The following is a 23651-nucleotide window of genomic DNA, read 5'->3' on the forward strand; positions in this document are numbered from 1 at the left end:
TCTGCTGTATCAAAGTCCTCCCACCTCATACGCTAATGAATTAATTTGATATTTATTAAAAGCCTGTGACTCAGAAACAATTCACTTCCTTTGGGATGCAAAAATACATTGTACTGAAAAGAAAAAAAAAAATCCTGCTCCTCTGGTTCATTGCCTTACTAAGGACTCAGAGATGACTCTGTCCTGAATTACATTCTCTGTCTACTACTAAAAGTGCCACTTGCAACAGAACTGGGTGGGCAAAGAAGGCAGGCCTTTGCCCAGGGTTGCAACATGCATACTGTGTTTTTAGGCTGCATAATTACAGATGCAAAAGGAAGTAGATATTGCCATGCAACTTTATTTAAAATGAACAGAAGAAATTATTCAGATCATTTCCTGATGCACAACAATGAAAATATGCTTCACTGGCAGTTTATAATACATGTGTCTGAAAATTGTCCCCCTTGAAATATACCTTTCAGTGACTGTACCTTTTAGCAACTATTTCACAAGACAGAGACAGTAGTTTTGTGGCAGAGGAGGAAAACTGAGTATCAATCTAACTATCCAGCTATATTTTGACAAAAGTATCTGTCATTGTCTTTTTATTGTTTGGGTTTTGGTTTGGTTTTTTTTTTTTTAAAGGGAGATCTCACTCCCTGGCTCAGGCCTCAAAGCATCATTTTAGTATGAATAATAACAACAATAATAAAAACTCCACTGAACTTTAAATATAACTCATATTTGAAAACACTTACTGAGCATCAACATTATATGAAAATATATATTAATTGGAAGAGAATTGGTAGTAGATTGGTTAAATTTAAAATAGCTTCAGAATCAAAACGTGTATTGAAGAAAACCACATGAAGAACATTTAGTTAAACTGAATTAGCATTTCCCCTTCCCTTCAAACACTGCTTTTCTTACATGTCCCTCATTTTTTCAGCCAGAAGCAAATTTAAAAGGTGCTCAGCAATTATTAAACAGTGGTCCAAACCCATCAATGAACTGCTCTTTATTTTCTTGCTTAACATTTTCATCTTAATAATGAGTATTTAATATTTACCATCTTGACTGCAGGCTCCATAGAGTTTGATGACATGAGGATGGTTCACCTGTTTCAAAAGGTTGAACTCTGAAAGTAGATCTCGCAGCTCACTCTGGGAAGCATTTTCTGCAGAAAGTGTCCAAACACAGTTGTGGTTAGGAAAGCATTACTCAAGAGTTCTCTATGTACTGTCTGAAGTATGAGATCAACCATTTCTCCTGGAATTAGCAAGAGGTTGGAAAACTCCGTACTTCCCCACAGGAGAGAAATTTCCCCATCTCCACTGTCCTGCAGTCATTCAGATCAGAACTAAATGAACAGGACTGCTGCTGTTCTGGCTTGGTAACCTGTTGTAATCATCACTCTGCCCTGATACAAATGACTACAGAAAGAGTAGGTCAGCCAAGAATCAGGACCAGAGTCTGTAATGTCTTGCAGATGCTATGAAATTATTACAGACCTTTTCTAGTGTTCTAAAGCAACTTTTTAGGGTGAATCAGTGGAATTGAAGCTTCAGAAGCATAGGAATGCCAAGATTTTATGTTGATAAAACAAAAAAGACTCAGTTAAATTCCACGATATAGCCCTCCTCCTCCTCAATACATTTTCTGATGGAGTAAAAATCCACTAATCTATTGTTTTACATTTGTAGCACACATCCAGATTTAAGAGTTCAGAAGTGAAATGTACAGTACAGGGTTGATTTTACTGGGAGACATGTATGCAGACTTTGCTAATTTCAGTGGGAATCATATGACAGTAGCCCCTAGAAGCTTTCTTAGCCTTTCAAGCATTTTGGTTTTGCAGAATTCTTCTGACTAACAGACTATCTCTCTGAACGCACTGGGGCTTGAAGGAGATCCCTAGTCATACAGACACCATAGGTCAGAGATAACCCTTTTTCTACCTCATGCTTAATCTCTCTGACACACAGAACCTCCCTGGATAGTTCCTACAGAGTGTCATTACTGGGCAGTTGACAAGTAGGTAGTCACCTTTACTTAAGGCTAATAACAAACAAGAGCAGCTTCTGCTCTTCGGTACCATACAGTATGTTCTTCCATATGGGCTGTAAGCACCAAAGGATTTATTTACATATCCATTTAAAATAGGTGTGCTAATAGTTTGCCCTGGTCATGATAATTTTTTATATTGTTCTACTATATGTTTGTATCAGTACTATATGTCTGTACGTGCGATATATTATAGTCTGAACTTTCACTCAGACTTCTACACCAGGGAGTACAATATTGGATGGTCTCTCACTACTGATAGAGACTACAAAAAATATGCATATATGTAAAACAAAAATGAACATCAACTTAAGGCCTGTGAGAAATTCCAATTTTTCTAGCTCTGGAACTGTGTAGCATGTGCAAGAACAGAACAAAGTTCCCCATGTACATGTCTGCTGGAAAAACTAACTTTGATGGTGCACAAATGGAGACAATTAGCTCTGAAACTTTATGCCCCTTGTTTTTACAAATTGCAAATAATGTCTGTTTACATATTGGGTGGTTTCCCCTTTAATTTTATTGTAATGAGAACATTTGTATCATGCAGGAGGTCAGATTTAATTCATATGAAAGAAGTGGTAATAATGAGCTGAAAAAATTATCTCTCTGTTCCTTTAAGCCTCCATCCATACCTCCAAGACTATTTTGGCTCAGCTAATTACCTACTGCTCCTTGTTCCCTCCCCAGTACATAACTCCAGTTGACAAAGTAGGGGGAGTCCTACCCTGGTCTGTTCTTATCCACACATTGTGCACATCTACACAGCTCAGGGAAGAGGTATCTTTTATGCAGTAAGCAAGAGGCTTTATCCACTATACTATACACTCTACTATACTGGTATACATAACATTCCCTTTTAAAGATCAGGCAGTGTAGTCCCTAATACTTGCACAAATTACCCCCTTTACATCTGTTACAGGGAAAGAATGGGTGACATTGGCCTGATCCAAAATAACTGTCCTTTATACTTCCTGACAGCATTATAAAGACCACTGTAGACTAATACAATATTTCTTATACTTGAGTTGTCATGTGTTAACAGTAAAGTTAAACCGGTAACAACAGGTAAATATTTGCAGAATAACAAATGTTCCCCACAGTCAGGTTGGAAAATGGAATTTCAGGTGACTATCTGCAATGTAATTTACATTACAATGGGATTTGTTAGAGCCTGAAGTATTACTGTAAATGTCAGATCAATTTGTTAAGATAAGGTGCTTAAAATAAAGGCTTACTCCTTCACATCATCAATTCTATCAATTCTTTCCTTCACAATAACTAGGGAAAGCTGAATGTTAAATTATCTGCAAGTAAAAGCAACATTTTTACCACTATGCCTTGGAATCTTAACTCAGTCACATGCTGTTGATGAAAATGTGCTAGAAAAAGCAGTGACATTAAGTGCACAAATAAACATGAGATGAAATAATGGCTAAGACTATTCTATTGAGAATGATATACAAGTTGTTACTTGAGTATTACAAGTAATGGTTAACTAGTCTTCACTTCTGAAAAAAGTTCCTAGACCTCCTCCGTATGACCTATTCTCCACTGAACTCTTGCAGTGCAGGCACGCATTTGATAATGCATTTATTTCTTTGGTAAAATGATGGAATATGCAGCATCTTGGCTCTCAAGCAGCAGAAGATATAGTTTTTTAAAAAACAACTTGCATGTAATAGAAATAGTAATAACATTTTCCTATAATGACATGTTTTTAATTATAAGCAGCAGTGAATGGTTGAGCTCAAGTTCTCATCACCTTAACATTATCTAGGCATACTTTGTTTTCCCCAGCTTTAAAGTCTTAGGGAAAATTGAAGACACTAGGAAACAGCACTGGGCTATTCAAGCCAGTTTGGCAGAGCTCCTAGTAATTGAAAAGCAGATCAGAAACTGTATCACAGAATCGTCTAGGTTGGAAAAGACCTTGAAGATCATCCAGTCCAACCATTAACCTAACACTGACCGTTCCCAACTACACCGTATCACTAAGCTCTATATCAACTCTACTCTTAAACACCTCCAGGGATGGGGACTCCACCACCTCCCTGGGCAGCCCATTCCAACGCCTAACAACCCGTTCTGGAAAGAAATGCTTCCTAATATACAGTCTAAACCTTCCCTGGCACAACTTGAGGCCATTACCTCTTCTCCTATCGTTTATTACTTGGTTCAAGAGACTCATCCCCAGCTCTCTGCAACCTCCTTTCAGGTAGTTGTAGAGGGCGATGAGGTCTCCCCTCAGCCTCCTCTTCTCCAGACTAAACAACCCCAGTTCCCTCAGCCGCTCCTCGTACGACATGTGCTCCAGACCCTTCATCAGCTTCGTTGCCCTTCTCTGGACACACTCGAGTAATGAGGGGCCCAAAACTGAACACAGGAATCGAGGTGCGGCCTCACCAGTGCTGAGTACAGGGGTAAGATCACTTCCCTGTCCCTGCTGGCCACGCTATTTCTGATGCAAGCCAGGATGCCATTGGCCTACTATAAAAGTAGATGGAATTCTCAATTAGAAAAGTAACTTAATAGGTCTATTCTGTCTCTTGCTATGATTATAACATGATTTATTTAAAAAGCTCTGTCAAGAAAACTGAGTAGAGAAAAAAAATCAGAAAGGTTTAACAAACCCTTGCAATATTTCCATGAATGCCGAAAATAATTAAATACATTTGCTATCTTAAGACAGAGGCTCCTTGCACATCATGAACTAGAACTAGTTGTGGAAATTACTTATTTGGATCAATGTGATGCTAGCTCCTAAAGTCAGAAATCTGTTAGAACAGAATGCTGGAAGAAATAGAAGCTGTGACACTGGTTGTTTTTAGCTGACCTTTTACTTTAGTGCTAGCCTCTCTTAAAATCCATTCAGAGTTTACAACAAATAGTTTTCAAGTCATTTCAGACCCAGATGGGAATGTACCTTTTAACATTTTCACCGCTACAGTGGTATAACCAGCCCTTCCCTTGAGTCGGAATGCTGTTGCCTTGACGACCTTTCCAAATTCTCCTTCTCCCAGAGTCTTGCCCAGAACTAGGTTCTTCCGAGGGAATTCCCACTTTGGATCTTCCTGCAGGAGAGAAAAGGAACTCTGTGAGCTGAAGCAAGAAAAGGAGTGGCTAGCTACACCAGAAGCATTAATATTCAATAGGAGACCATTCTTCAGGAATAGCTACACTTTAGTGTACAACGTTTGGTTGCTCTCTCTATCAAGGTCAGTGTATTCCTATAAAAGCTTCTAAATCTCTAGGTATTTTGCAAGTGTTTTTTCCGTTACCTTGAAAACACCTCCAAAACAGGCTGTACATGTAGTCTGTGGATAATGGATCATATTTACAGGTCTGGGAAATTGGGTACAAATGAAAAATGAAGTGATACAGGATAAATACTTGCTTTCAGAGTAACTATGAATATGTGACCTTGGACTTCACAGAGAAGTAAATCAGTTTTACTCACGGAATAAGGCTTTTCCTTAAGAATTCATCAGAGACAACAATCCTCCTCTTATGAAATTAGTGTTATTGGACCCTAAGATTGCCAAATGATGACAGATGTACAAACCAGACAAGAAATTAAAGCGAACAGAACACAAGGTCTGTGAAGACCTCAATATATAACAGTCAAATAGACTTGATGTTGCCACATATGTCAGATAAAGTCACAGTGTTTCTCTACCATGTTGGTCCATGAAAATGCACCAGCTGGCAGGCATCCTGGGTAGTATGTGATTCAACACAGAAGAAACTAGGTTAAAGGTATGATAGTATGACTAGGCAAAAATCCTTAAAATGTGGGTAAAAGTCCCAATCCACCTGACACCTACAGTCTGTATTATCAGGAACAGATCTCAGCAGTTTTGTCTTAAACTTACCCTTGTCGCAGTACTATGGCTCATAACAGAGACTACAAACCTACTGATTATTAGTATTTAACTGGACAATGTTAAAGTAAAACCACACTACTGTCAAATGAAGAGTTACATTTAGAAAAAAAATCAGCTCAAATTAGACCTAAGATGTTACAGTATATTAAAATATAACAAAAGTGGAAGAATATACTGGCCTTATAGAGTACATTATATGCTTTTTCCAATTCCCCATTAAGTATCTTCAGTTCTTGCCTGTACATATGATTTCTGATTTAGTTATTTGAGTTGGGTATTTCTATGAATAGATCACATTTCTGTAACATTTTCTGTATGCATAAACAACATTCTTTAGGAACAAGACAGACATCAAAAAAGAGCACGCAAAATGACATCAGGCTTACTGGTATTTTAAAGGTGTCTACAGACACCTGGTTCTCCATGGAATCTAAAGAAGGCCGGCGGACGTTAGTAGAAGAATAACTGATAGGGTAGGACTGGGCTGGGCGCCGGAATGTCATTTCTGCAGAGGCAATTGGTGGCTTTGGAGAATTCTTGTGATAACGATGGATGAAATAGGAAGAAAGCAGCACGGAGATGATGAAGGACAGCAGCACTGCCCCTGCTATCACAGTCTTGCACACGTCATCACATAGTTGCTCTGTGGACCGAGAAGAGCTTCTTAGAACTTTGCTTGTCCCCTACTTCTGATTTGGCAGTGCATATAATGCACACAGGTGTGACAGAAACAGAACTCAGAATCATTTAAAAACCTAGAGGAAAACTTAACAGCTAATTCTCAATGAAATTTGAGAACTTGCAAATATGCCCGCTGCACCTACCCATTATTTTTTTTTTATTTTGGACATCAGCAGGTAATTGTTTGTCTAACTGCCTGTGTAAATGTAAAGATGGCTCACTTGACCCCATGTTCCTTATCTTTACAGACATAGGCTACTCCTGACACTCTTTTTTAAGACCCAGTTTACCATATATTGATCTTCTGATACCACTTACCTCTCTGAAGACTTATGACTGGATTTTGCTTGTGGACAACTGTTTATGTTAGAGCCATTCAACCCATCAAATAAAATCGTCTTCAAATGTGAATTTAATTCATTATGTCAATTGTTAGGTATCAAACAATGTTTCTCTTTATCTTTTTAGATTATAGGGACACTTAGAATATTTCTGCTTTGTATTTAACAAAATAATTATTTCTGAAAACATTGCCTAATGCTACCACTACTTCTAAAGTAATACGGATTTTTTTTTGTCCACATTTACTATTTCTCCTTTTGCAGAAGCCCTTTTAGTGTCTTACTTTGGAAACTAAGTTTCTTTAAATAATAAAAACAATTTAAAAGAACATTATTTAATCTCCATCAATCCGTTTCAAACTGCATAGAGCTTTTCTGTTGAAGCAAAGGTCAATTAAAAAAGTAATCCACTCCTCCTAACACAATGAGTGCTGGCTATCTCTGACGTTTCAAAGCCAAGATTTTCAGAAATTATTAGAAAGCTGGAATTACTTGAAAGTAATAGAAGTCATTATTCTAATTCTCCTAGATGGTTTTGCAAATACCAGGTGAGTCTCACAGAAATGCAAATGCTGCTGGCAATCAAAGGATGACCAACCTGTTTGTCATGTAGTAAAGGATAAAAAAGAATCTTTAGCCATGGCTAGAAACAAGCTCCTCTGGAAATTTTGAGGTGCCAGTTCATAATCAATTTTATATTAGCAGTCTGTCCAAAGAGCTTATTAACATGCCCACAAGTTTAGATCATTGTATATATATATACAAATGGTAGATACAAACAGAGGAAAAGATTAATATGAGAACAGAAGATAATGTTTAGACTCACCCTTGATATCATCTTTCTCACAATAACAGTTCTGTCTTGGGAAGCAGTAACAAATACCATGTCCCGACTTAATTCCAAGATTTCCAATGCCTTTCCCATGACCACCAATAATGTTTCCACCTAATCAAATACAGACAGAAGCTAAGATTCTCACATGTAGTTAAAAAAAATAAGGCTCAAAGTTTTCCATGAGTTTATCCTAGTATGCATCTCAAATTTGACTGAGCAGCACAGTGCAAAGATAATGAAAGTGATTTCTGAGAATTAGGGGAGACTCTAAATTCTGAAATGTCTGAGATCCTGAAGTGACGGGACCTTGGGCTGCTTGAACATTAGCCCTGATTAGCAGTTATTCCTATCATGGAATAGACTGGATTAAAATTTATCTGTAATAAAAATATAATAGATCTCTTTGAATTGCATAGCTGGGATACTTTCCTAATTTCATGTACCCCTTAAAATCTTATATAGAATCCCATTATTTAATGCCAAACATCTATATCAAACGATGATCTCTTGGCTGTCCTGACTCAGTTTCCTCATAAAGCGTTACAGTTTTGTATCAGTGAGGTCACCTCACATTTTAAAATTCTTCATAAAACATCTTCTCTAGTCCACTTATTTTAGTTTCTCTCCACCATTGTCTTAGGTATTTTTTTACTCATGAGTTGATGTACAGTCCAGTGGTACAGACCAGCAGTCTACAGACTTGAGTTCCATTCCTGGCTCTGAATTTCCTCTAACCTTGGAAAAGTCAAGGTCTACTGTTCTAGATATTATTTGTTCCATTGTCAAATGGAGATAACAGTACTTAATCACATCTGTAAAAGGCCACAGGATAGTCTAGTGAAAGCACTAAGAGTAAGTGCCAAATGTAACTGATAAAAAAATGAATCTTTCGTTATCTAAAAATGCATTGTTTATCATTAGGAAAAAAGTGCAGAAACTGATAGAGAGCTACTCTTGATTTCAAGCAATAGTTCTTCACGTAGAGTAATTGCAACTACCAAGTAAATAACTTTTTTCTGCATATATTATGAAAATGACCATTAGTTGTGACATTTTTCATTTATAAACTGCCTTTAATCACAAACAGCATTGTATAGACAGAAACCAGTCAAGTTCTGCAAGTTTAGCTGCCTTTCAGAAAAATCAGCTAAACCATAAAGAGATTCAAAAGATGAATAAGTTTTTTTCAGTATAGTCTTCTTTTTATTTCAACTCATTTTCCTCCATCCCATCTAAGTTGACAGTAGAGTGAATGTTTCTTTTCCATTTCTTTGGATGTGTAACATGAACTGAGGAAGAGGATATTTTTTGGCAACGCAAAGGCAAACATCCTTTTTTATAAGGAGTGAAATGGGGACCTGAGTATTTAAGCAAAATAGAATTTGACCATCTTTCTAGAGACTTACTAAATTGTATGCAGCTCAGCTGGTTCATTTTGGAAGAGGCAGTGCTGAGTTACTGCTCTCTGAGCTGATGCTTCTTGTTTGAAGAAGCACCAGTGTTACCAAAAATTCTTGATTATCCTCCCACCAGCCAAGTTTTTGAATTGTGAAGAGGTGATGAAGTAAAGTTTCCATTAGTCTCAGAAAAATCATATGTATTTACCTATATCTCTCTATGTTTGAGGACCTGGAAGAAGGGGGAAGCAGGGGATGAGCAGGTCCTATCTAAACTGTTCTCAAGCAAGGCATTTGAAGACAAAGGGTTTTTACACAGCAAGGAAAGAAGGAGTATATTGTCACTGCAGGTGTACATTGGAAACATGGAGCTTCCTATATGCATTCCAGAGACCCAAAAAATGTATTTTTCACCAATGCATTGCTGGTAGGGGAATCCTAAGAGTTATTAATATTGTTTTGAATTGTGTGGTGTTTCACATGCTCCTGTTTTAAATCATCAGGCGTTTCCGTTGCCCTGTGATGGGAAAGAGCTTTCTCTGCTTCAAGGTCATTTGGAAAAAGGAAAAACTGTGGCCCTATCCCACACCATGGAGAAAACTCCAGAAATTCATAAAGTAAAAACACTGGTTCTTGGACAAAACCAAAGACTACCACTGAAAACAAAGACATCCAAAGCAGGGGAGAAGCCTAGGCACTAATGTTTTTTTTCATTATCAAAGACAAGTTCAGAGGAACTTACAAAGATCAGTCATTCACTGATCTACTGAACATTTATGTTTAGACATATTCACACACTGCAACCAGCCTTGAAGTAGTTACTACAAGAAAGTCTCTTGCTTAGAATGCAATTAGGTTGCCCCTATTTGACAGGCACAGTCACAGCAGCAGTTGTTTCAGCTGAGTGCCCCAGAATGTAATATTCGTAGTGTTAGTGTGAGAAAGCAGTTTTGGGACTCAAGTACATAACCATTATAAAGAATTAGAAAAATAAGTATTTTAGCAACTGTCTGTACTTAAAGAATATCCTTGATCTTAATGCATCTGGAGCTTTCTATTTATTGCTTGCCATTCCCAAAGAAATGTCCCCTGCCAGGAGAAGCTGATATAACGGTACTCCTGCACTTCTGAGCTCTCAACACACACTCATTTCTTTGTCTGTAAATATACTGCTTTTGAGCACCAGCGCAGGTTCTGAATTGCATCAAATCATGTATAAAATTATGCAACTCAGGCATTAAAAAGGCATACATAACATCTTGAAAGCTTGTCTTACTTGCCTGCTTCTATTATCTAATAAGACAGTATTTCTTTCAGGCTTCTGTCGAGCAAAACATCTGATGCTGCATATGTTGCACATTACATGTTTTAGCATTGCAGCCTCTGGCACAAATATTTCCACTTTTAGAATGACAACTGATTGTGGTTACTTCCAATAAAGAATTCTTTTCAGATGATTAGAGAAGTTACTTGCATTCACTTCAAGCATTTCTGCCACTTTAAGGATTGTTTTTATGCAGTCTAGTGAAATAATTATCTTTACAATAGAAGTCATTTACAATACACAATCTCATTCTTGCATGTATGAAACACAAAGATGCCTCATTCATGTAAGAAAATGCTAGTTCCTCTAAGACTCCATTTTAAAATATAAACTTGGAGTATACAATGTCCGAGCCAGAAGAATACTATTCAAGAAACATCTATGTCTTTATTCCTGAATTAGATATTGATAGATAAAAAGTTCCACTTCAAAATTACCATCTTATAGAAGACTGAAATTGCTCAAGTGCAATACACTGTTTTTCTTGTATCTTCAGGGTGATTTGTGAACTTGCAGGTATAAGCAGATATATGAGTGGAATGTAGAAAGATGTGTTTAAGAGAAACCAATTTCAGTTCTTCCTTCATAAATGCTGTTCATATGAATCTCTGTCTTTATCTTCAAATAGCTAGGACATTGGATCGTTTTGATGGTCCCCTGTCAAATAAGGCCAGGCGCATTTCCCCAAATAATCTTCTATAAACATGTTTATTTTAAATTTAAATTTGTTTTTTTCTTATTTAAATTGGAGTTCAAATAGGCATGGTTTCTATCATAGTGTGTTGAAGTTTAGAATTCGGGCATTAACTTGCCTAAAAACTGTACCTATTTCAGCAAATAGTGAAAACCACTATCTGCAATTTAACAGGGGGAGCAGAATGAGAATTACTGAGAAAACCTTATCTTTCTATCATAAGCTTGTCTTAAGGCTTAAGAAAGAACTCTTGTATGATTCAAATGTGGGTATGACAATGCAGAGATGCTAAGTATGTTCAGCTTGTAAAGGTATCTGGGATCAAGAAAGTGGAACTTTCCGTACTTGTGCAGTCTTGGGGGCACACAGCTGGATCTTTGCTCTCAATCACATCACAGATGCCATCCGGACAAGTCTTGATACTTGGGGTGCATGTGGAATAGTTTGTGGTGATCCCTGCAAACAAAGAAACAGACAGCTGCACCAATACCATGAGACTCTGAAGGAAAGCTTATTGCATCTTCTCAGTGCATGCTGACACACCAAAGCACAGGTTACTTCGCTTCTTAAAATAAACATCTATGAATATAAATATCATCTGTTAAAGTAACAGGCAAGACAACAAACAGCTAAAAGCAACTCGAAGAAATACATTTTTCACCATGTTTTCTGCTTTTGACAGCCTTTGTGCACGTCATTTGCAGTTACAATTACTTGAAAAAGGGCTAGTAGACCATTTTGAGACTGAAGAGTGGCTTTCACAACTAAGGATGTCTCCACACAATTTCACACATACTTGAACATGAAAATTACAAGTAGTCGAAGAGAATTTGTGATACTCATGCAGTTTGAAGGTATAAAGCATCAGCACAGCAGCATTGTTCTGGGAGGGTCACCCATCAGATCTGTGCTACAGACCACAGAAAACAGAGACAACAGAGACATTGCTGCTGTGCTTACTGTCTGCCGGGGCTTACCTGCTCAGAGGCTCATTGGTACGTTCAGACTCAATTCATGGTCGCAGAGATTATCTTGCAAGCCATAAGTCACCTGTTCCAGTTACACTGCTGCAAACCCAGTTCACTACCTGGTGTTTTACGTATCGTGTTCAACATCACCAGGGACAAGATCAAGAATGACCATTCCAGGTTAACCTCATTTTCCTTCCTAGTGCATGTTTCATTTGAGTATCATGATTACTTTTTTTAGCCCCAACTTTTGTGTAGTTTACTATACCATGTTGTCCAGCCAGAATAAATCAGTTTATATCTATGGAAGTCAAATGCACAATTACAACTGAACAGAATCTTGATTTCACACAACAGAAATGTACCTTTTCCACTCCCCTGTCTCCACTGGCATCTTCCTGTTAGCACTCCCAGGCCACCACACTCTTCACATTCAGCATGGTGCTTACTCACAGCACAAGAGTCAGGGCAGTCCTCTTCTTTTTTTAAAACTGTTGGGAAAAGTGTTTGCTGTCAGTTCAGGACAAGGGAGATGAATACACAAGCAAGTCAGCTCAAATCAGAAAAAAAAAAGTCGATAGGAAAGAAAGAAAGATGAAGAAAGAAGTGAAAGACTGAACACTGGCTGACCCAGCTACCAGTAGACTTAGATAACAATTATATTCCAGGTGTTTACCTTCTGTGAAATAAAAGGTAAACAGCAAGATCATGATGGCATGGTTATCTTTGCTTGATAGCACACTGTCAATGCCTATAACTGTAGAAATGTGCTCACATACTGATAATAGAAAAACGGAGATCATAAATACTTATAGCTTCATACAAAACTTTTAATTAAGGGAAAACACTTAGTACTTGGGCTAATGCAGTAGTAGCCCAAAGAGCACCAGCTAGAAATGTGTGATTTCAGACAGCACAAGGCTCTTACAAAAAAGAAAAGTTCACTGCAGGCTTTTGTTTCTTCTTCCTCAACCCATTCACTCTTGGCATAGGAGTTCTGATATGATAGAAGGGAACAGAGGCAATTATCAGGAAGAGTTGTAAGGTTTTGCATAAAGTGTGATATGGTTTGGAGAGAAATTATTCTGTTTCCAGTGTAATCCTCCTCTGCTGTGGCTGGTATAGAAGAACATTCTGCCCTTATGAACTTTTCAGTGAAATGAAGTCAGTGAAATTGCTACGTGAATGTTAAGCAAAAATTTTTTAAAAAAATGAAAAGTTGGGGAGAGAAGTGGGGAGAAAGATGATTGAATAAATACACTTAAGCCAGAGTGTGTGGTTTCACACACTTTTTTTCTTCTTCTGTAGGAATATGTGAAATACAAAATAAATGTCACACAGACACACAAAACAGATTCTTCTAAATAAAATGTCATAATGAACATTAGGAATTGCATAGGATACACCACCTTTCTGTGTGTTAGTTCTTCAAACAAATATCTGCTACAGGCAGGTCTGAATTAGAACTCAAAATGCAAACTTTGCGATCTGTATCTTGTAGCTCAGACTCATTTTCATTCTTAATGTCATCAGTTTATAAATCACCCTACTAAGGCATCACCTAATACCAGTAACACTTGTAAATAAGTAAATAGTTCTAATTGACTCAGGCACTTACAAGTTCCTTCCAATACAATAGTGAGGAAGGTTTTAGTATGTTTCCTGCTCTGCTTGTCTGTAGCTTGAATAGTGTATTGTATTTCCTTGCATTCGGGTCTGTGCAGCACAGAGGAATCATTCACATAAAGGCTTCCATATTTGTCTTCTCGACCTTGAAGTATGCTGACAGGATAGCAGCTTCCGTTGGGGGACAGTAACTTGTAGGTGATGTTCACACCACGGAATTTCATACAGTTTTCAATGCAGATTTTTCCTATCTAGGCTCAAACACCAACAAAGAAATCACAGACAACAGAAACAAAACTATACATCAAAAATATTCTGTGCTTCCCAAAAATATGTGAAAGAAAATTGAGCATATTACACCTTGCAGAGTTCAGCATTTATCTTGTGTTTACAGATTTGATATTTTACTACCAATGCAGTACTGTCTTCAGGGCAGCAGTGGAAATGCAAAAAGCCTTGACTCAGAGATTCAGCGATATTTAGTGCCTACTGCTGATGGTCAGCAGTGTTCAGTGAAGACCCTGTGATTTGGGAAACTCTGAGTTCAGTCCCTGCTCTGCCCCAGATGATCAGTGAGAAAGACTTTGGTCTTGCTTGAGAAAGCAAAGAGCTCAGCGTGAACAAAGCTCAGCCTCTTTTCAAAAAAGACAGAAATTGCTAATACATAATTTTCATAATATTATAGTCAAAAAGTTTCTGGCCAGCAGAGTTCTCTGAAAGCCTTAAAAGGAATAAGAACCTCATTGTTTCCCATATGCAATTTTTAAAAACATTCTCATCTAAAAATGAAAATATGTTGGTTTGCCATATTTTAACTTCTGCCTGCCAGAACATCTATGCTAGAGCACTCTTCAGTCTGAAATAATTTATCTAAAAAGCACAGGAATGTAAAGCCCTGTCTCCTGTCCAGCTCCTATAGGAACTGATCCAATCCTCACTTTGGTTTTTCCATTTACAAGAGTGGGATTCGGATCAGGCCCAGAGGCATTGGCTTTCCTTGCAGGGAAAACCACAATGTGAAGGGTGGGGTGTTATTGAAGGGAACTTGGTGATGGATTCTTTTCAAATACTGCAGTTAAGATGTGTTTTCAGGTAACACCACTGCTGGTAAAAGCATATCTGTGTATCTTGGTTTAAGCATTCCTATTAAAGAATGTTAAAAAAAGAAAAAAAAAAGTTTTTTTGTACTAGAACCTCTTCCTATGAACTTGGACTATTTAAAGTCAGAGAAGAGCTTTTGCAGTCCTAGAAGCAGACTTTGTCATAGGATAGTCCCACTTCATCTAATTTATTCCCATTTACATCACTGACTGGTCATTTAGCACCATTTTTGTTGGGTTTTTATGGTGGCAGTATAAAGTACAAAGACTATTAAAGCAATCAGAAGCTAGGCCATTTCTTCCACTCCATATCCTCTCCACAGCATGCTGGGACTGGCAAGAAGAAAAATAAGTAAAGACAAGACTTCAACTGTTCATAAACTCTGTCTAGACACAAGGTCTAGACAGGTCCTTTCCAGAACCACGTCATCTTAGCTTTGGTGCTGCATTGTAACTGTCAGTGTTTTGCAACTGCTTAGATGCTGTTTCTTTGGGGCAGTGGGAGAACATAACGATGTTCCATGGCATTAACCTTTATAGAGACTAAACTGTCCTTTCTGCCTGGTTTCTCATAACTGCTTCTTCCAGGCACTTTTTTGATCAACTGAAATTTCCTGCAAAGGGGATGGAGTAGACACCATAAATTCAGGGTCCCTGAAGAGAAGATTATCCTCAGAATAGAGCATGGGCCACTTTGGTTTTCTCTGTATAATTTGAGGAGAAGCTAAAAATGACCCCCCTCAAGAAATTTCTACAAGAAAGATAGTCTTCCTCTTTTTGCCCGATTCCACTCGGGAAAGCTCAAGCTTGCCACTTTGCTATGCACTGCAGGTTCTGGAGTCAGCACAGCTCCCAGATGCAGCATAGCACAGTCCCAGGGGAAGGAGGTAGAAGCAGACAGTTCCTCTTTCTCATGAGGAGGTGAAAAATAGCCTGGTAATCAGGATTAACACCAACATACAGAGGAGGAACCTACACAGGTGCATTTTGCAAGACTCTCAATAGTTAACACAGAAATACCATTATCAGAAATAGGAACAGAAAAATCCATCTTTTGAGCTCCAGAGTTTAATAAAGTCTGGATAATGATAATGTTCCTCTTCACTGAATTCTAGGGACATTTGGACATATAACCTCGCTAAAAATCTCAGCCAATGTTATTCATCATTTGCCTCAGTAAATATCAATAGAGCTTTAAGTCCTTTGATAAGTTAAATGCCACTGGGCAAGCCTGTACCATCAGGCCATGCTTCTGTTATTCAATTCATTTAGCTGTTCAAATAGACAAATGGCATCAGCCCAGCAGTTAATCATTTCTTCACGCTCTTGTGTTTTCCTTAGGGCAACAGACAGTTCAGCCTTCATATTGATTTGGCCCAGTACTTTTCCTCGGTGCTCTGGCACATCACAGCTAATTATGCAGACGACTTTAATAATGTGAAGTGCTGGGGACTAAGCTGCTTACATTGACTTGTGCTCCCAGCCGAGCACACTGTAAATTCAAACCCAGTCTTGGAAGTAAGTGGATGTCACTTTAACTGATTGAGAATATCATTTCCAAAGCCAGGATGAGTTTTGCACTTTGCTGGTTGAGAATCAGAACAAAATCTCTTTGTGAATTTGTGTTTAGGCAGCACAAAGAAACATCTCCTCCCACCGACTTGGAGTTGTTCTTGACAGGAACAGTTTTCCCTGCTACTACTGCCACCCAGTGAAAAGGCACAGTTAGTGGGAAGCACCATTGTTTCCAGACACCCTAAAATTCCCTTTCAGATGTTTGACTGTCCTAACAACATGTAAAACCAGCAGCTTTAAAAGTTAACTGGTGGGTTGCTTTTTTTAATTTTGCATTCTGGAACTAGAAAACTATATACTTCCAAGACCTGTTCTGTACTTTGAAGAGCTATCAAGCCACAGTGCATTTCATCAGATTGGAGAGAAGAACATGCAATCTGAATTCTTCCTTAGAATTCTTCTAATGAGTTGGTTTTCTCTGCAATTGGGATGATCATATTTTACTCTCAGTCCTCCTCTCTGCTACAAACACAGTGGCAGTTTTACAGCTTTATTTAGTTATGAGGTATATTTTCCAGCAGCTCTCCCAAAATGGCTCATCACTGATGTTTTTAATATTCACTTTCATAACATAAATTATATTGAACTGGTTCCTTATTAATGTACATGTTCCATAGGAATTACATTGTAATTTTCACCTGATTAATGTCAACCTGTTAGAAGCTGTTTCTGGAAGCCATTATTAATGGCAATAGTGGTGATTAAGCTAAAATGAGGGTTAAATTAGGAAACACATTAATTACTAAGTAGCCATTATCTAGAGAAAAGCCATTAACATACTGGAATATGCAGAGCTTGGACTCCAATAGCTGGGACAAATTTCTTTTTTTGCCCTTGATATTCTTCCAGTTATTTATGCCTAAGCCACTCATGGTTGCAAGTCCTCCTGTCTATAATACATGTTATTTCTCTCTATTAATACTTCCATGTGTGGCCCCTCCTCTGTTTTTATGTGATGGGAGAGCTAGTGTCCAGTCTACCTGCTACCCACTGCATCCAGCAACAATCATATTGATACCACATTTTTCATTGATTCTACTTAAAAGAGTTAAACCCAAAGCTTTAAAGCATCTCACCCCAGTGATCTATCTACTAAGCTCTGTCTCTAACAGAGAGTGAAAGTATAATTAACACAGTTCTTACTTGTGCAAAGCGTTCAGCATTTCTGTTCACTGGGAACTGGTAAGTCATGTTTGGAAACTGAATGCTGACAGGGAGGATGGAGACATTGAAATGAAGCATCACTGATCTTTCTGGGCCATGAAATTCTGTGTCATTCACCAAGACATCCAACTGGAAGGAACGATGCTCTGTGACTGAAATACTTTTATTCAGTACCAGTTCTGAAAAGGAAGAGATTAGTCTATTACCAAAAAACAATATCTGCAAATGTATATTTTGATACTGCAATCTCAACAAAATTATACATATCAAAATTATACATATCAAACTCATTCCAAACTGGAAACAGAAGGTGAGTTAAGTATGAAAATATGCTCCTAATGGAGTTCTGCTCTGTGCCATTCAAAGTGTTTGGAGAGGTCCTCTTCCCTTCTACCTACCATGCAGAGAACCCTACAATCAGAACCTCTTGGTTATCATTATACACAACATCATCCATACGCTCCCTTATCCCAGAGATGCACAAACTCCATTTTTTCAGTAAATGTTTAAAACTCAGCATTTGCTTAACTTTAAATTTCTCAGCTTTCTTTGGCTCAGTATTTACAAAATGCTTGGAAAAGTTTGAGAGCTTATTGGTCAATTACTAACAAGCAACTTCTCCTTTATTTGAAGAAAGAGACCTTACTGTACTCATGTCGAGTTCCCCTCACTTGGCTGCCATTTGGGCTGAAGTGGATTTCATCAAAGATGTGCTCTACCCGAAATGTTTCACTTATCCAGGGATCATCAGTAACGATGGTTCCTGTGTATTTCTTTCTGCTGCTTTCAAGGGGATAAATAGGTGTGGTGTCTGCATCATACACAGTTAGCGTTGCAAGAACAGTTCCCTAGAAGGAAACAATAAATGACATTGCTGAATGACCTGAAGCTTTCTTCCTCCAATACAGGTTTGGGAGATTGAAATATTGGTCAAATAAAACCTTACAACTTTCATTCAAACTCACTTTCATTCAAATTCACTTTAAGCTTCAGGTTACCACTATTTCACACCTATTTGGATCTGAGTTAGAAGCTCAGAAGAAGATGGCAGTGAAAACGGACTTGTCATATAATCATTGGAGTCTATGTCTAAACACAATGCTAAACTTTTGAAATAGAAAATGAGTGTACATGCACAGCTTTTGATTTTTTCATTTTTTAAAAACAATGTTATTCTACAATGCTACCAAAAAAAGCATGTAAGTAATAGGTGCACTCAAAAGACATGAAATACATTCAGACAGGGCAAACTCATTACGCAAATGACCAAAGTGACCTGGGTTGTCTGTCTTCTGCTTAGTTTACTAGATTGCTGTTCTCTACCTGGACACTGAAGCCACAAGGTCTTTAATATTTTTATTAGCATTTCTGTTTTTTCAAGTTCATTTAGTTACTAGAAAAGATTGAAAGTTTCCAAATATAATGCCTTTTTTTTCCACTGCAAAATGTCAGTGAAAGTTACTATGTTCTGAGCATGTAGGCATGTAATTTCAAAGAGAATATTTTACTTTAAAACAGTTTTATGAGACGTTCACTTTCTATCATCCAGAGCTAAATGAAACTCCCAAATCTCAAAATTTTCAAAAGTAAAAAGGAATTACTTTATGCCCAAGCAAATGGGATGTGTTCATAGGAGTCTTGTCAACACTTGTTCTCGTCAGCAGGTGGCAGCAAACTCCCAAAATAATTATTTTCCCTTTCAGACAAATATGAGCAAAATGTACTTTGAAGGGGAATTTGACTACAAAAAAAATGTTGTTGTTAGGAAACAGAAGTCCTCTCACGAAAAATGCATCATTTTTAGGCCCCAGAAGTGCTTTGTCTATACCACTGATTTATAAAGGGCTGTTGCTCTGGTGGAAGAGCCAGAGGCCACCTGTATGCTTCTCCACTGAAGCAACGGGTGTACATGGGCAGGGGGCACACACTAAGACACCCAGGGGTTCAGACCTCTTGAAAGATCACTTTGGCGTGGTAAGTCAAAGTGGAAGGGCACCGTTAAAGCAAGATCCTGGAGCTCTCCCTTAACAGCCTGACACTGAAACTTTTAACACCTTTGCAGATGCAGTGTTTGTCTGCAGAAAGCAACTGCTTCTTAAAACTTTCTGTTACTGGTAGAGCATCTTAATAAATGTTCTGAATGTAGTTCTGGTATCTTATATAGATTTGCATATATGGGAAGGATACACACATACACTTGCTCTAACAACACTCAGTTTTAGTCACCTGGGGGGAAGGAAGCCTGTAACAAATACAGAACAGAGCTCAGTATGGGGAGATACAGCAATCCTGACAACAGCCTCGTTGACCTCAGGAACTGCTCTCATTTCTTTACACTGTTAAATTTCTCACCCAAACTTTTTTTTTTTAGGGTCTGAATAAGATATAACTTGAATAGGAATCCTACAAACTCAGCATTTTACAATCACGGGTTTGCAGAGTATGGTGTGGTGACGTGCTCTTTGCTGAGATCCATTACCCAGAGCATGGTGCTTCCCAGCAATTAGGTCTCCCACTGCTGCACTCCTACTTCAGAGACTAGATAAAGGAGAACATTACCTCTTTCCTGTTGAACTCCACGACAGCATCTGCTGTATCAGTGCCATTGGGAAGGAAGGGAGGAGAGTCATCTTCATCTAACACATTCACCAGGAAGGGCACCTCAACTTGCATTTCCCTGAAGCCCTCTCTCATGGTACATTTAGCAATCAGCTCATATCTCTCCCTCTCTTCTCGATCTAGGCGCTGTGTGACACTCACACCAGTGGTGTTCTCATTGTATCGAAAGGGCATACCTTCAGCTGAAAAACAGTATAAATAGGGACAATCACTTCCCATTATAGGGCTCTGATAGTTTTCTTCTTTATTACTCTCTTGCAATCCAGTAAATCCATTTGGACATCACGACTGCATGATAAAAGGCACTCTCAGAAGTGAAACAGAAGGAAGTTGTGGGGTTATGTTAGAGCAGGTGAAAAACATGGAATAGATAGGAAGATCCTATGGTCTAGAAACAGCACAATTTAAAGCTCAGGATATTCCCAGTCTGCTCTTAGCAGGTGCAAACTTCTAAAAGCAATCTTTTCTTTAGGGAAGGGGATAGTACTTCTCATCCCTCTGTATATCTCAAAGGCAAAAATCTTCAGTCTCAGTTCACATTTGCAACAGAATTTCCTTTATAGAATCAATCTAGAGGATCTACTACTACAGAGATCTTAACAGTGCTGCTGTTTACATCTATTACTGGTACGTGAGTGGCTCAGTTCCAGTTTTACCTGCCAGCAGTTTGTAGGAAATGCTGAGATTCTGACACAGATGATGAACTGAGGGTAACTGGAGCTGATGAAATGTGCCAGGTGGTTTATTCTCCTTGATGTGAAAGGAGAGATCCATTTCTGTGAAGCAAAGCTGCCTTGCTGTCAGGGAACTGCAAGCTGGTGCAGTAGCATTGATCAAAGAGAGGAAAACCGTGGTGCGCATAGCAGAGTCGCATTCCTTCTCTTGGAAAGGGTGGGATGAAAGGAAGACATACAGCATCACCTTTGATAATGGCATCCAGTTTCCTACAGCTTCAGTAAAAAAAAAACAAAAACAACACCAGAAGAAATATTTTACAGAAGACAAGCCAACATTTCTTTACTCATTTTGTACTCTAGTCCATTATTCCACAAACAACCATATAAGTTCTATTATGTAATAAAACAATTCTTCAATACATCATCTGCTGGTGGGAAGACCTTAAATCTTAATCACTCCAGTAAGCCAAAAAACTGTAGGTGTTAGCACCAACTTTACATTGTAGAACCTCACAGAATGATATCAGCATTCTGTAAGACACTGACGTAAACCAGGTCACTATTAGTAATAAGCTTTTTGATAAGACTGGTTTTTGGAGGGACTAGAACAGAGTGGGGTGGCAGCAGGGAAAAAGAGTGCATGAAATGGCAACAGATATTCAGGACAGACCCATAACTACTATCATTTAAGTCACAGCATTCTGGTAGTTTATACCAGTTGAGGACATGGGTCAAATTGTTTATGTTTAGAGGACAAATTGCTTCATCATTTTGAAATATAAAGACATGGTTAAAAGATAACATAGAAGTTAAAACCAACCTGTGGCATCTATTAATACACCCCTCAAGCCTTAACTATTTTGATTACCTTGGTTTGACTACAGACAGCATGATAGTATCTCTGTAACAGATCTCATTCACTTGAAAAGATGCTCTAGGTGACTTTTATCCATATGAACAAAACAAGGCTCTCAAGTTCTGTATAACTGTTCTTCCTTTGTTCAGTTACAAATAACTGATATTCATGAACCTAAGTACTAAAAATGCAGTGAAAAAGTGGTGAGATATCAAGCACTCAGCACTACAAAATAAAGCAGTGTCTGAAGTTGAACATTTCAACATCAAGGCACCTAAGTCAAAGGGCAGTGTTGATATATGGCTCTTACAAACTCAAGACTGTTACTACAGACTCTCTCCAACAGCAGAATTTCTGCAACTGATCACAGCAGTATGCCATTAACTCCTCACCCATTTCCTCCTCCACCATCTAATGATAACTAATTTCCTCATAGATCAAAATCACCAAAACCAATTTACTGCTAGACCATAAAAGGGGAAAAAACTGAGGTAATTCATTTCTGTAGTTCAACAGTAAGCTTCTCTAACAAAGTCAAATCTCAAGAGAGGAAGAGGAGTACACTTAACCATTCCTTCCAAGAGCTGTTGGTGTCACATGCAAATGTACTTTATGAATTCATATAACCAGAGTTCGAGGACCTTTTATATAAGAGTTTGAACTAATCTAACTGCATTGGTATGGGCACTAAGCGCCCAGCATTAACACAGTGGATGCTTAATTTGCATCAGTAGATGAACAAACTGGAAATCTCAATGTAAAGCTGTGACTTATACAGCTGTGAAATGCAGAAAAGAATATTTCAAGTAGTGCAACTTTCCCACCGTATTGGAGTCCGCAGTGTGAGCAACTAGATCTGTCCCAGGTCAGCATTTGCTTTAGCATATGGTTCCCTGCATTTGCTGTGGGTTTCGTTGGGTCTGGTTCCTCAGTTTAGAAGGACAGATGTGTTTTTTCTAAATTTGATGCTCATATGCTGATGGGTAAATGATCTGAATGTACTTTGCTTTAACAACAGATATTTCAACAAGAAAAGCTAGTCTTCTCATACTTACACAGCATGTTAAAGTCTTCTCTATCCAGGCTTTTGCTGAGGTAGAGAAGTCCTGTTTTTTCTCTGATTTGAAACCAATGATTTTCATGGGATCTTGCTCGAGAAATTATGAGATTCTGGCACAGATGAAAGTGGGCCACTTCCCCATGTGAATCCCTCAAGGCATGGATGCGCAGGAGCGGTGTACCTGCTGGCTGATCAATGTAGACATTCTCTGAATACTCTTTCCTGGGGAAGTAGAGACCAAAGGCAGCTGCAAAGGAAGGCACACAAAAGGAGAGGTGTTCCCAGTTAAATAATTTTTGCACTGGCATTTTCTTAAGAGATGCATTTCCAAAGAACCAAAGGTTCACTCTCTAAGGATTAAAGAAGCATTAAAAAAGATGTGGAAAAAGGGAGATCCTCATCTGGTGTAAATAAATATAGTTTTACTGCTCGCAAGCCAGGGACATAGCCATCAAAAATTTGGCCTATAGTTTATGTTCAAGTTACAAAATCATCTGCTTTTTGAAAGCAAAAGTCCTTTGCTGTAAACATGACCCAGTTTAAGCAGAACACGTAATGAAGCTCTGCTTGCCAAATTTTACTTAAATTGGAGCTCTCAGCTGTAATTCCATTATCTCACAGATGACATTCAAAGAAGGAAAAAACTTTTGATGAAATCACACACCTTAAAAGCCTAAACACACTCTCTGTTGAGAGAAAACACAGAAATGTATCAATGGCTAGCACGCTTTTCCTTGGATTACATAAAACCTCTCTGACATAGGAGTCCTTTTGTGGCTCCCTCCCTTTCTAAACAGTCTA

At 38.2% G+C, this 23651-nt stretch overlaps 1 protein-coding gene across 1 annotated transcript in view; it reads right to left on the bottom strand.

Annotated features, from left to right (window-relative positions):
* Positions 1-23651, bottom strand: part of RET (ret proto-oncogene) — an 87368-nt gene that overhangs the window by 18412 nt on the left and 45305 nt on the right. Inside the window, exons 3-14 of the mRNA XM_074830514.1 lie at positions 22846-23097; positions 20914-21207; positions 20198-20439; positions 18285-18486; positions 17618-17817; positions 13792-14050; positions 12539-12664; positions 11551-11661; positions 7782-7901; positions 6320-6576; positions 4973-5120; positions 1052-1159 (exon numbers count right to left, since the gene is read on the bottom strand). Coding sequence (XP_074686615.1) covers positions 1052-1159; positions 4973-5120; positions 6320-6576; positions 7782-7901; positions 11551-11661; positions 12539-12664; positions 13792-14050; positions 17618-17817; positions 18285-18486; positions 20198-20439; positions 20914-21207; positions 22846-23097 — 2319 coding nt within the window. The remainder of the gene's footprint in view (positions 1-1051; positions 1160-4972; positions 5121-6319; positions 6577-7781; positions 7902-11550; positions 11662-12538; positions 12665-13791; positions 14051-17617; positions 17818-18284; positions 18487-20197; positions 20440-20913; positions 21208-22845; positions 23098-23651) is intronic.

The sequence above is a fragment of the Strix aluco genome, chromosome 7 (assembly GCF_031877795.1).
Source record: "Strix aluco isolate bStrAlu1 chromosome 7, bStrAlu1.hap1, whole genome shotgun sequence".
In the NCBI taxonomy this organism is placed as follows: domain Eukaryota; kingdom Metazoa; phylum Chordata; class Aves; order Strigiformes; family Strigidae; genus Strix; species Strix aluco.